The 13744-nt window shown below is 39.6% G+C and overlaps 1 protein-coding gene across 19 annotated transcripts in view; it reads right to left on the bottom strand.

The window, feature by feature from the left end:
* MAST4 (microtubule associated serine/threonine kinase family member 4) overlaps nt 1-13744 on the bottom strand; it is a 291175-nt gene that overhangs the window by 109209 nt on the left and 168222 nt on the right. For 2 of the 19 annotated variants that reach the window (XM_074533274.1, XM_074533276.1), the window contains exon 1: nt 8241-8505. The exons of the other annotated variants lie outside the window; for them this stretch is intronic. In XM_074533274.1, coding sequence (XP_074389375.1) covers nt 8241-8332 — 92 coding nt within the window. In that variant the 5' untranslated portion in view covers nt 8333-8505. Of the gene's footprint in view, nt 1-8240; nt 8506-13744 lie in introns of those variants that run through there. 19 annotated transcript variants of the gene reach the window in all.

The following is a 13744-nucleotide window of genomic DNA, read 5'->3' as shown; positions in this document are numbered from 1 at the left end:
GCATGGACTGTAATCAACAGGAAACAGCCCATTTCAGAGCTTCAATGGAACTTCACTCTGGATGGCTAGGCTCACTGATATTAATCAATACACTGTTTAATTAAATGACATATATCTGCTACAAATAATTTTGTCAAGAGAATAACCAGGGAACCTACATACTATATGGATCCATGTCCTCTGGTTGAATCACAACACTACATCTTCTACAATGCTCCTGTGAAATTTTCATCTCTTATTCTCCATTTTCTCTCCAAACTCCCTTTGGGGCCAGCTTCCCTCACCATCATTTAGCTATCCGTAGTGCAAGAGATGCTTCATGGGCCACTGATAAGCAATCTCTGGGAGGCACTGATGGCACTTCTAGTCGGAATGTCACAACTTGGCTGGAAGAAGGTCCTGGCCTCCAGTTACACAAACCTCTCTGTGTCCATCAGGCACACCAGTTAGGTTCTAATGTTTCATTAGAGCTCAGTTTGGGTTTGAAGAGAAAAGATTTCATGGTTACGGCTCATAATTAAAAAATATGGTATTCTCAGGACTATTTTTCTTTTGTTTTCTACTGTTGAGGTTTCTGTAGGAACCCCATACTTTTCTGTAGGAATATCTTTCCAGAACATTCTAGCATCTCATCCATGAAGTGACAATATCAGTAGCTTCAAAAGGATTTTAAGAGTAGGAAGAACTTAAATTAGAAGCCAATTCATTATTCTGAGATTTATTAAATGAAGTTTAAACCACTGTACCCATCTTCCCTAGAATTACTTTAGGACTCAGAATTGATGCTTAAAAACACAATTTTAAAGTTTATTTCAAAAACAAAGTAAACACTTCTTACAGAAATCCATATCTAACGAACAGCTTTAATAAAACAATTAATTGTCATATAAACTCCTCTCTTCCAAGTATGCATCAAAATGCCAACAAACCCAACAATAAAAGCACTGCAAGTTGTTTTACATATCAAATCGATCTCCTGTGAGAAGTGGGATTCTGTTCATAAGCCTAGTACAAATACCATACAGGATTGGGCCCAGCAGCCCAGAGATGAAAGACTGACAAGGCACTGTTCCCAAATGCATGCAAGAAAGCAACCAGGGAAAAATAAAGAAATTTACCTACCACCGCTTCAGTTTTGCATATCTTGAATGCCTCTTAAAACAACCACAGTTGGTTAGTACCAGCATTCACCAAAGTAACTTTTAATTTATCAGCTCTCTCAAGGTGAGCTTCCAGGCCAAACCAATATCCACAGAATTAATTCAAAAAAGTGAATCCTTCCTCTATTACTTAAGGGAAAAAAGATTATATAGTATTTCAAAATGTAAACACTACACTAGTTTGAATGAGTCTAGTTCAAATTTTTTTCTAGTTCCAACCGCCTTGCCATGGGTAGGAACACCCTATGTACTGATACATATGAAAATCAAAAATAAACAAAAATATTGACATTTTCTTTCCGACAGGGAGAAAGAAGGCAAGTTTATATTCATGTATATCTGCCAAACCAAAAGACAACAATTTTGTCAGATATATAAAAATCATTGACTAATCTAGCTCCTTATTGATAAAAAATAAACTGTATTTGTTCTACATCACACCACCTTACTGCCTTGAGAAAATAATATTTTTTTAAATTCTGGAATACTACAATCAAGCACTAAGAGAACTGGTATATACATTTTTTATTCAACTCAATTATTTCATTGCTTAACACTTCACATTGCTTGTTTCAGTAAATTAGGCAGCAACAGGAATGGCATTCCTTCAGTCAACACCCTTGACTTTACACAGGACTACATTAGTCTACCCATCATTTAATAAAATAGATTATATGTGATTTTGATTTTTCCCTATTTACTTCAATGTTAATAATTACGTTTTAAACCAGACTAGTTAGAAGAGGCAGAATCGTTGATTATATCTATCTATAGACACATATAAAGCCATTTATAAAGCTGTAAGCAGTGCCTCATTTGACATAATTTTCAACTTTTTTTTGAGGGAGGAAAATAAAATTCACAGTGGGTAGCCTTTTATAAATTTTTCTTTGATACTTTATTTTAAATATAGGTTAAAGTCAAATGATAGAGATCAAAAGCTTTAAAATTTCACAATGACCACAGTTAGTGAATTTGGAAAGGTTCAAAGGAAAAAATCCTCAAAAAGGTTCTCAAGAGAAAAGCCAGGAGCCATCACTGAATGCAACACAGCCTATTGAATAAGGCTGAATCAAAGATATGTGAACCTTCTGATTCTCCTCAGATATGCACCTCTCCTTGTGCCATCCCAATGTTCTTCCAAACAAATCTAATTCCTACTAAACCTCTTCTAATGACATGTAACATCACAGCCTATAGATAATGTGACAATATACACAGAACTACTGCATGTAACAATCAGTTTTACATAATTTTCAGTGTGGTCCATTTAATACACTTCATTTATAATGCTCAACCTAAACCAGTTATCAGTATCTTCATATGCACAAAATACTGAGTGATTCCACCTCCAACTAACAAAATCATGACCATTCCTGCATAGTAACATGTAACAAATTTACAGAATCGCAGAAGGGGGAAAAATTGGAACCTGAGGGCCACAGTGGCTCATGTGGTCCAGCCTCCTCAAGCAGGGTAGTCTGAAAACACATGACATAGGACTGTGTCCAGGCAGTTCTTGATTATCTCCAGGGAGGTATATCCACAACCTCTTTGGAAAATCTGTTCCACAGCATGGTCATCTGCACAGTAAAGAAGCTCTTCCTCATGTCCAGGTGGAACTTCCTCGGCATCAATATCTGCTCATTTTCCCTTGTTCCACTGCTCAGCACCTCTGAGAAGAGGTTGATCCAGCCTCTTGAAACCTATCCTTTAGATATTAAAGATGTCTCCTCTCAGTTGTCTCTTCTCAAGGCTGAACAGCCACAGCTCTCCCTGTCTTTCCTTACAAGAGAGATGCTCCAGAGCCCTAATAAAATTTTTTGCCCTTTGCTGACCCACTCCAGGAGCTCCATGTCTCTGCTGTCCTGAGGAGCCCAGAACTGGACACAGCACTCCAGGTGAGGCCTCAGCAGGCCTGAGTAGAGGGGCAGGATCACCTCCCTCCACCTGCTGGCAATGCTCTTCCCAATGCCCCCAGGATACCATTGGCCTTCTTGGCCACCAGGACACACTGCTGGCTCATGGAGAGCTTCTTGTCCACCAGGACCCCCAGGTCCTTCTCACAGAGCTGCTCCCCAGCAGGGCAGCCCCAGCCTGTGCTGTGCTGGGGTTGTTCCTCCCCATGTGCAGGACCCTGCACTTGCCCTTGCTGAATTTCAGATGGTTCTTCTCTGCCCAAAGTCATCAGAAAGTTCCCTTGAAATCCACTTTTCTGATCACCGTTTCCAACTTTGACAAAGAGCTGCTAGAGGCAAGCCCATCAATCAGTGCATGCAGCTGCACAACTTGGTACTCAGCTTATCACTGACAAAAGTTTGAAGCTCTCTGACAAGAGGCACAGCAGAAGAGGCAACTACTAACAAGTCTAACACAGCAAGAACTGTAATGACTGAAGAACATCAGTAACAGATGTAAGCCAAATACAACAGAGTGAATCTCTGTGTGCTATGCCTAGACCACATGGCATGTCCAACCAACCACAGCTCATGAAGGGATGTCTGAACTACTATCCTTAAAATTCTCTGAGTAAGAAAAACAAAGACTGTCTCCTACCATGTCACAGCAGCTACAAACCATGACAGTGGAAAAAACAAAAAACAAAAACAAACAAACAAAAAAAAATAAAAAAAAGGAAAAAGCCCAACAACACCAATTAGAGCTTCTTCCAGCATTTTCCTAAGCTTCTTTTTATTTTGTTCATGTATCAACTTTCCTCAGACTTTCTAAAATAAGACCCTCCAGTCACTTTTAAATGATCTTAGCATAATTCTAATAAAATAACACTTTATCAGAGTGAAAATGAAGTAAATAATAGCAGTATGATCAGATGAATCCTTACCCATCTGGCTGAAGCTAAGAAATAATGTTGGCTTATTCAGACTGTAATCAGAACTTGAAATACATTAATTGCCTGAAGAAAAAGATTGGTCAATTACATCAATCGAAATAAAAACAACACGTTCAATTTGACTGTGAGACTGTAAAACTATCCCCCTAACAGACAGCCTTTACTGTGAATGAAAGGAAATACAATTACCAAGATACATTAACACTTCGCTAGGTAGTAGAGAAAACAATGCAATCATTGGTCCAGCAAATTAACTTCTAACAAAACATATTCAATGAGAGTGTGTTTGGAAGCACATATAGTCTGCACAAATGTACTTCTTAATCCCCCCAGTTATGGGACAACAATCTTCTCTAAACTTACTCAACCTCTATTAGAATAACAGCTTTTCTCTCTTGCATGTAGGAACTAAGGCAAATGAAGGGAGTTGAAAATCAAGAAACGGTGAATTTACCACACCCCAAACACACATTAAAAACAATACATATACATCAAAAAGAAACTTTTTAAACAAAGTTTGAACTGATGTTTACTCTTATGCAGAAGTAAAACAACTCCACTAGTACAGAGTTTCAGCTGACATCAATATAATTAAACATTGGTTTCCTCATATTATCAACAGGATCACTTTGAATACCTGTTAGTAAATAAAATAATCCATTTATAATATACTTTTAATATACTGCATTGACTATGTTAAAAACCAAGGTCTACATAAAAACCAACAGCAAGAATTTACATCGTAATTTTAACACCACTGTGCCTATTTGAACTATCAAGCAAGAGATATTCAAAACACCTGCTTTTCCAGGCAGCATGCTGTCCCAAAACTAACAGAACTACAACAAAGTTTGACTACTCAGTTCTGTTTCCAATAAAAGTTATAATTTTCCACTGTTTCTAAGGTTTCAGAAAGGTTATGAACTGTCAAAACACATATTTGATGACTGATGAATATTTTATTCTCATGTCATGAAAGAGTCACTACCACTTCAGTGACTGTAAACAAAGAAAACAAAGTTTCAACACAAATCATCTATGAGTCTACTTTGGTTCAGAGGCAACTGGGCAAGCATTCATGAATTTCATGCCTTTGGGGAAAAAAAACCCTACTCTGACTCAAAGGAAGAACAATTGCACTAACATTGTTCCAGTGCAACTACCATACAAAAAAGCAAGAGAAAAGGACACACACAAAAAGGATCACTGGCATGTCAGTTTTGTGAAAGATACACAAAGAAAATCAGACACAAAGGGTGTAAGTGTCAGAGAGAACCAAATACATATCATAAAACAAAGCAGAAAGTAGTGGTTTTTCCATATGAAAAGAGGTGTATGTGTACACACTTATCCATCTGTAACTCTGGACAGCAATTTCTATAAGTAGATGTCGACACTTAAAGACCCTCTCTCGCTCACTCTAGTTATCTATATGGTGACAGACATATTTCTTCATGTAAAAGCACATGGAATAATCCATGGCACTTACAGTCTCAGAGATTTGAAAAACAAATGCCTCCAATTTATAATTGAAGATAATTTTTTTACCCGTCAGTCCTCAAAACCCACTGCACTTGAAAGTCAGGCTGTGATACTTCTTATTCAAGTATCACTTCCCAAAGAGCTGCTACAATTGAAATTCAGTTAAGTCAGCTGTTGGAAAACTCCTATCTCTTCATTCTTTACTTCTTAGAACCTCAGAGAGAAACATAATTACATCAAGTAAATCTGTACAAAGATACAAAATTCGTAGTACAATTCTCATTATCCCAGGTATTAAGAAAGTAGAGTAGTGCTCACAGAAACAACAAGGTCTAGCAGGCCACAAAAATCTAGTAGCAGAGGTAAAAATAATTGAAGAGGCAAAAGGAACATAACTGAGAGGCAAAAATGCCCAAGTGAACAATAAAATTTCTGCTCTTAAATTGGGAAGGAGTCCCAAAGCCAACTGCAGATACAACCAGAAAGAAACGCTTCTTCAGAAGTTTTCTTGAAGCACCTAGGCATGCACCAGGCTAGACAAGTTTCATAGACAGTGTAACTATTAAGAAAATACCTCTCCTGAATCAGCGGACCCAAAACTTTCACTTATGCCCAGCAGGAGATTCAGATGACAGAAACTAAACTCCCTTCAAATCTCACTCCTTAACCTACTCTTCAGGCATCTGAAATGCCTGGGAAACTACACAACACACGAGTGGTTACCAGTAGCTCTCTTAGAAAGAAGGGGAAGGCATCCCGTGGCAAGTTAAGCTAAGTAAGCAGCTGTCTGTCCAGTCCTCACATGCAGCTGCAGCCATGGCTGACTGAGCCTGTTAAGATAACGCAGGGGAGCCACAGCACAGAACACATAAACCTGGCTCGTACCGTAATTAATCCAAACCCATTTCTACAGCAGAGTTAGGAGAATCTGTGCTGCCCATGCTGGGTTCTTTGCTTCTGACAGTTCTATTACTCCTTAAGTTTTATACCTTAATCAGTAAATGAACTACGAATAAAAGGGGGCAGAGGGCAGGTCCACCTTTAAGACAGCTGAAGAAGTGTGTGGACAGCATTCCCCAGCAGACATTAACAGAGCAGACTGTGACTTCCCAGCCCTCAGAAGACAGAACCAACCTGACAAAGGAGGGATATCTGGGCGCATTAGGAGTAAGCAGCCTTGAAATTCTGCTGCTGACTTTTTAACTTCACAGTGCTGTGACACACTGATTTGGCTACAGAGAGGGCATTAAGTATTTAATATCACTATAATATATGAAATGTAAGTGCATATATGGCATGTACTATTCACTGACATACCATATATGTGATATGCTGAGACAATATTCAGGGTCACTTAAAAAAATCTTTCAAGTATTTCAAGAAACCCATATACAGAACTGAATATGCCTGAAAAGAAAGAAGGTATCCAAATACATAAAACAAACAAACCAATGGTATGTATTTATTTCATGCTTCTTATGAGAACTAGGAAGATTCTCTCCTCCTCAACCTGCCATACATCCGTACATTTATAAAGGTATTTGTACATCTTCACACAGATTGGGTTTGTAACACAGGTTACAAACCAAATTTGAGTAAGAACAGTAAAGATAATTTGAATAAAAAACCTTAACATTTCTCAGCAGAAAAATCTTTATGGCATATTCCAATTCTCAGTTAATGCTGTGTAATAGTGGGAAAATTATTTACAAGAGAGAGATAATGATAAAATAACTCAGTATTTTCAGCTACCCTAAGTAGAAGACACAAATAATAGATATTTACTGCAGGACTAGTTTTTTAATCTATGTCAAACAGGCCACTTGTTTTTCCTATTTTAAACTTTCTGCCGTTAAACAGAGAGTGGCTTTCTTTCTTTTGAAAAACAAAAAATCAGACTCTAAGTACTGGAAGCTTAGTAAAAGCCAGCTTTGCTAAGCCTCTGTCCTGCTTGCTTTGTGCCATCTTTTTAGCCAGCAGAAGAAACATTCTACACATGCTCTCCAAAGATAATACATAAGCTAATACTCAAGGTACTTTCACAGTCAGAAGCTTGTCATGATTTAACACCACACCTGGTATGTCTCAAAATGGCATACGGGGTACTAGTGAACCGAAGTTACAAACTTCTATACATTTTTTTCTTATTCTTGTTATAGGGACATATTTAACTGAAAGGGCCACCATGGCACAAAAAATGACCATGACATGACAGCATGTCAGTCTTTTGCCCACTGATAGCACAACCCTTTAACTTTTACTCAGCATTTACTATTTCTAAGCCTTTTCCCCTCCTCCTGACAATAATGAAAATGTTACAAACCCGAAAAAGGCCATTCCTATACTAACAAATGTTAAGCTAGCCTGTTTTTACAAAGGTACTTATGCAAACCTGTCCCTTTAAGAACACCGAACAAAATAGGCTCTCTTGAGTTGCCCATAAAAAGAATATCTGTTTCCAATAAAAGGTCGAATACTTGAGAGCAAGCTGGAAATGTCTTTAAGAGGGAAAAAAAGAGGAGAGTAGAAGGGCTGGACAAAACAAAAGATCTTATAAATGGAGGCAGAGTACTATGCAGCGTCTGGCTAGAAAAACCACCACCAAGGGCCTCAAAAGGAGAGGCTCTCAGCTCTCACAGCTCCAGACCAGCAGAAGCCAGGAGGCCGCGGCTCCCGACCCTTTCCAGGGCCCTTCTGCCGGGAAAATCCAGCGCCCGCTCCCGCGCACCTGGAGCGGCCTGCCTCACCTCTGAGTCCGGCGGAGCCGGCTGCCTCGCCGCAGGTGGGGCAGCGTGAAGTTGGAAACGAGCGTCCAAAAACTGGGATCCGACATATCCATTTCTCTGCGTTTGAAAGCTTAATAACTCAGTGCCATAGTACGACGAGGAAGAGGAGGAAGGGACAGCAGCCCTGGGAAAGAGAGCGAGAAGGCAGCCAGCCTCCGAGGGGGCGGAAGGAGAGTGCAGATAACAGCAACCCGAACCGACAGAAACTTTTCCGTGCGGCTGCTCACGGTGCCGCCCCGCCCCGCCCCGGCCATTGGCGGCCGCGCAGAGGCCGCGCCGCTCCCGCTCCGCCCGCCCACCGCGGGTCAGAGCCCCCGCCCGGCCCGGCCCGGCACAGCCCCCGCGGGTGAGCCCAGCACGGCACAGCCCCTGCGGGTGAGCCCAGCACGGCACAGCCCCGCCCGACCCCCACAGAGCCCCCCGCGGGTCGGAGCCGCCCGCCGGCCGCGCTCGGACGGGCTGGGAACTCTAAGTCAAGGAGCAGTGACTCTGGGTGCACAGTGTACGTGTGTCACCGCCGGGGCTTCTGCCTCTCCCGGGAGAACTGACGGTACAGGTACTTAATGACCGTTTGTCACACTGGCTACATGCCACTCCAGTAATCAGGCGTTTGCCACGGAAAGCTGGGACACCCGCCTCCCTCCATTGCCACCTCTTTTGAGAAAGCTACCCTGAAGCACAGGCTGGCAAGAGAAGGATACAGAAAGGCTCTGAGTACCTTTCCCATAACAATGACCGAATCCCTCAGGTACTTTGATTCATTTCTTCCCCTTCTTCCTTCCAACTTTCTTCCTTTGCTTCCTTCTTTGCCATTCACCAGCTGCCTCCCAACTCACCTGGTCTGCTTTCCTGAATCCCACCACCCAAAATTCCACCTTCACTCCTAGTTTTAGCCTCTGCTGTCTGCTGTCCTCAGTCTTTTCACACCTAACTCCAGCACCACTCTCCAGCCCTCTCCTCTCTCCCTTTGCAGCCCTGTCTAGACTAGCATTTTTCCTCACATCTCAGCAGTGCACAAATAAAAGCATTTCTAAAATTACTACTCTACTACCTTGTCATTCCATAATGTCTTAACTCCAGATGTTGAAAACAATGATGGTCAGGTATAGACAAAGATACTGTGGGTTCAAAAACGAGGAGGTTTCTTTTCATGTACTTTACAATTTCCACTTGCCTTTTTGTTTATTTGAAAACCATAGAGCAGAGCTAGCAGGGTTCACATGACACTTGGGATGAGACAGTTTTCACTCTACTTAGCCCCAAAGGCTTTCGTAAAAATCCCCAGCAAACACCACTTACTCTCATGACACAGAAAACAACAGGGTAACATTGATCAAACACAAAAGAATATTAAACACTTCTTTAAAGACATATTAATTTTATAAGAGACCATTTCCATGTAAGAAGGGAAAACAACCTCATCTAGGTCTCAGGTCAGATTTTCTTGTACAAGAAAGGCTGAAATAGCAGAAGAAGCTGGTACTTAGGCTGATGTCCATTTGTGCCCTACAGGAGGGCACTTCCCAGCATGACTGCTCTTATTATACCTCTCCATTAGCACTGAGTATTCACATCTACTGCAGCCAGTAAGAGGTAAACTCTCATCCAATTTATTTTCACTTTGGGGCATGCCTGAGCATACTGAACATGAAGTTTTAAAGGTACACATGAGGGCAAGCATGGCTGCCAACACTCCTTCCTTAAAACTGCACAAGGAAATTCTCAAATCTCTACCTAAGTACCAAGAAACAGCTCCTCCTCCACAAACTCCATAGCTTTATCTTCTCTGCTACATATCCAAGTTTTTTGCCTGTAATCAGCATGTTTGGAGAAAGAACTGCACACAATCATGAAACCAGAGAATTATACGTAACTGATGTTGTGAACAGCACTGGCTAAAGATTAAAAACAAAGTCTTTCACCTATCACAAAAGAGAAGTTTCCATGTCTTCATTACCGTGCAGGTTCTCCCCTCACCTCATTAGTCTACCTAAGAGGCAGTTAAGAGTAACAAAAGCAATTCAGGTTCCATAATTCAGTAGAGCACATCACTTGTGGGGTGACCATGGAACATGTAGTTCAAATTTTATTTCACATTAAAGCCAAAAATTATCAATCTTTTCCGTTCCAACTCAGTCTCTAGATCCTGTACAGTCTATTCACAAGCAATAGCTTCCCATATTCCCTGACCTGTAGATCCAAACATAACTTCATCTTGGCTTTCTGTGCACAATTACATGCACACACAGTCCTGTTAATCAGTCTTGTTGTTTGTAGCATGGGCTTGAAAGCAAGGAAACTTAGTAATTAATTTTTCTGAAGTGCTTGCTGGACACATGCGCATTAAGGCACTACAGAGACTTTGACAAAGGTATGAAAATAAAGAGCAGAGCTGTAAGAAGTCCAGCATCATCCCACAACAACCTTAGACAAATTATATGCTTCATAAAGCAAAGCAGAGGCCTTATCCTTTAAGAGCCAAACATGTAAAGGGTGGTGAAGACTTTTGCAACGCCTGACAATAAATGACATGGCTTCCAGAGTGGTGCCTGCAGTTTGTGACTTTCCATGACACAGAAATGTCTGATTTCAAAGCAAAGACCTCAAGGGAGAGTGAGGTTTTGCAAGCTCATTAGTATTACACAGGGCATGTAAGAGTACATCTTCTCTCCCAGTTTAGTGAGTTGAATCAGCTCAATGAAGGAAATCCCAGGACCAGCCCCAACACAAGGGATACAGATGGAATGAAGGGTCAGGCAGAGAGGCAGGGGCAGCAGGACCACTTCTTTTTCAGCAGCTGTTGCTAAAATTGAAGCCTCTTTCACTATCAATGCTGATAATGCTGCTTATCCTTTACAAACATGGGATCAACAGATGTATGTTGCTGTGCTCCATAAGCCACTGCAATTTAGTTACCTCTGTCATGTAGAACTGGACAAAAAAACCTGACCAATAAATATGATAACATCTTAAAAATATGAAAACCCCAAATTATTAGGAACAGATCTATGTCCTATTGATAAATGCATAGTTGACAATTAGCTGTAATTTTCTTGCAACAAAATGTTATTGGCATGTTCAGCAACTTTCCTTCAGTATCCAACTAAAACAGAATTCTGCAGTTGCCAAAAATAAATAAAATAACAAAGTTAAGAACCTGCAAATATGTTCTTAACAGCATTTATTGCTTAAGTTTTCCTCTGTACAGCAACCTAGAAAACAACAAGCAGCTCGCAACTTCATGTCTTAGGAGATGCTTTACTGCAGAACTTGGGTGATGACTTTTATTCATCACAAAGAGTTACATAAGCTAGCAAGTAACAAAACAAGTGATAAGGATCATTAAGCTTTCCCTTTTATATTCACTTGAAGTCAAAAAACATCATATCACTCAAGTCAGAAAGCAGAAAAGCTTGCTTTGAAGAAGATTACATTTCCAAAAGCAAATTTATAAAAAGCATCCCTAGCGAAGTCTCATTCAACATATAAGAGAAAAAAAATTCAAAATGTCAACAGTTACTTCACTAATGAACAGCAATAAAAATTCTTCCCCAGTAACTTTTTAATTGTATAACTCTGACTATTGATTTTAAGTATCATCATAAAATACTACTTAGGAAGTTGAAACTACATATTTAAAACCACAATGCCATACCAATACTAAATCAATATTTTGCACGTAATATTCCAATGCAAAAGTTATCTACCATCTTCATGCCAATGGATAATTACACGAATAAACACTGGCATTTTTCAAAACCTATGAAAATCGTGAGAAGTCACTGCTCAAAGGCATTACAGAATGCTCAAGTCTCATCAATTTTATAGGACAATGTACACAGAATGCAGGTCACCAGCAACAAAACAGAAAATAAACAGCTCCTTAGTGATACTAAGACTAGTAAAACCTTAAAAGCATAGGCCTCATATTGAAAAAAGATGAGTAAATTTGTGAACCAGGAAAAGAAACAGGTCATTATGAGGCACCTTCTCTGTTTTCATGGGCGAGAAAGATTATGAAATCACATCTTTTAGCAACAAAGAAATGCCTCATCAATGTCTTACAAGAACGGTACATTAGAACTGAGCTAACATATTGCTTGAGAGGAGTTTGTTTTAGTTTACTTGAGTCTCTTCAGTCAGATAATTATTATCCAATGACTAACAAAGGAACTGGTGAAGCTGCTCATTCAATTGTTACTATTTTCCAAATGTCTTGAAATAGCTGGAAGTTATTACAACGGCTGAACAAAGCTGTCATGCCATAACACTCCTTGAAAAGGACAAACAGGATATCAGCTGCTACCAGTACTGAGTTCAGGTACAGAAGCTTTACTTAGTATGACATGAAACAGTTTGTCCAAAAAGCATTTCAAGTGAGATTTCAAGTCTGGTCAATAACCATCTCAGCTGACTATGTATCAAGACATTTGTAAAATATTCCACTTATCTCCTAACAATATTGTAATAAGTTCACTACCACAACAGAAAAATGTATGTGTAAGGGAAACATTAAAACTCGCCTAGAGATTTGAAAAAGTAACTGCACACTAAACATTTCTACCAGATCATACAGGGTTATGTTTTTCATCTAACACAAGTAAAACTGCTATCAATGAGCTGGAAAAAAAATATACCCTTTGTAGCAAAGAAGACATAAGAGGTAAGTAACCACAGGAACAAGTTAATTTATCATTGGATAAAGCAGCCTTATTTGCATTACAACCTTGCTAGCCATTATCAAGTTATATCAAAGGACAAAACCATCCCCCAGTCATAATATACATACATATTGCAGAATCTGGAAGGCAGGTATCAGGCAAACAATTTAGCTACTATCATAGATAAACAGCCAAAATAGAGGTTTTTAATGTGATGTATAGATAAAAGAATAAATGCCCTTCAGTTCTACAAGCAGGAAAATCTCTCATGTGAGCAAGATGATATAACTGAATATTGAGGGGCTCAAATGCAGCTAGTTGATGCATTTCCCAAAGGCTGCAAAAAAGATATGAGGAATTCAAGAAAAGAAATTTTAATCTGAAATACAGTGTACAGCTTGAAAAAAATTATTTATTTTACTTGGTCAAGTCTTTCGGAGAACCTTTGTCATTCACTATGCATTTCCACAATAGGAAGATTTGAATGAGGAATCAAAGTGTAAGAACAGCAAATTCTGTCATGTCCTCCCCTCACATACAGACTTATGGGTTCAATCTGCAAGAGGCAGGCAGAAAAGAAGTTTTAAATTCTTTTATTGATCATAACACAGGGATTTTCCATCACTGTAAATCCTGTATGTTATATGCCTTTCTAACTAAAAAAATAATCACACTTCAAACAAGCACTAGAGGATGGATAAAAAAGTCCTAAGCGGCAGATAAAGTCTACAGCCTGTTTTATAAAGGTTGTCAAGCTAAAAGATCTCACTGGTATATTCAGTGCTTAAGATGTACTAATTAACT

This window comes from Zonotrichia albicollis, chromosome Z (genome assembly GCF_047830755.1).
Source record: "Zonotrichia albicollis isolate bZonAlb1 chromosome Z, bZonAlb1.hap1, whole genome shotgun sequence".
Classification (NCBI taxonomy): Eukaryota; Metazoa; Chordata; class Aves; order Passeriformes; family Passerellidae; genus Zonotrichia; species Zonotrichia albicollis.
Note: the sequence above shows the minus strand (reverse complement) of the source record. Positions and strands in the feature narration are given on the sequence as shown.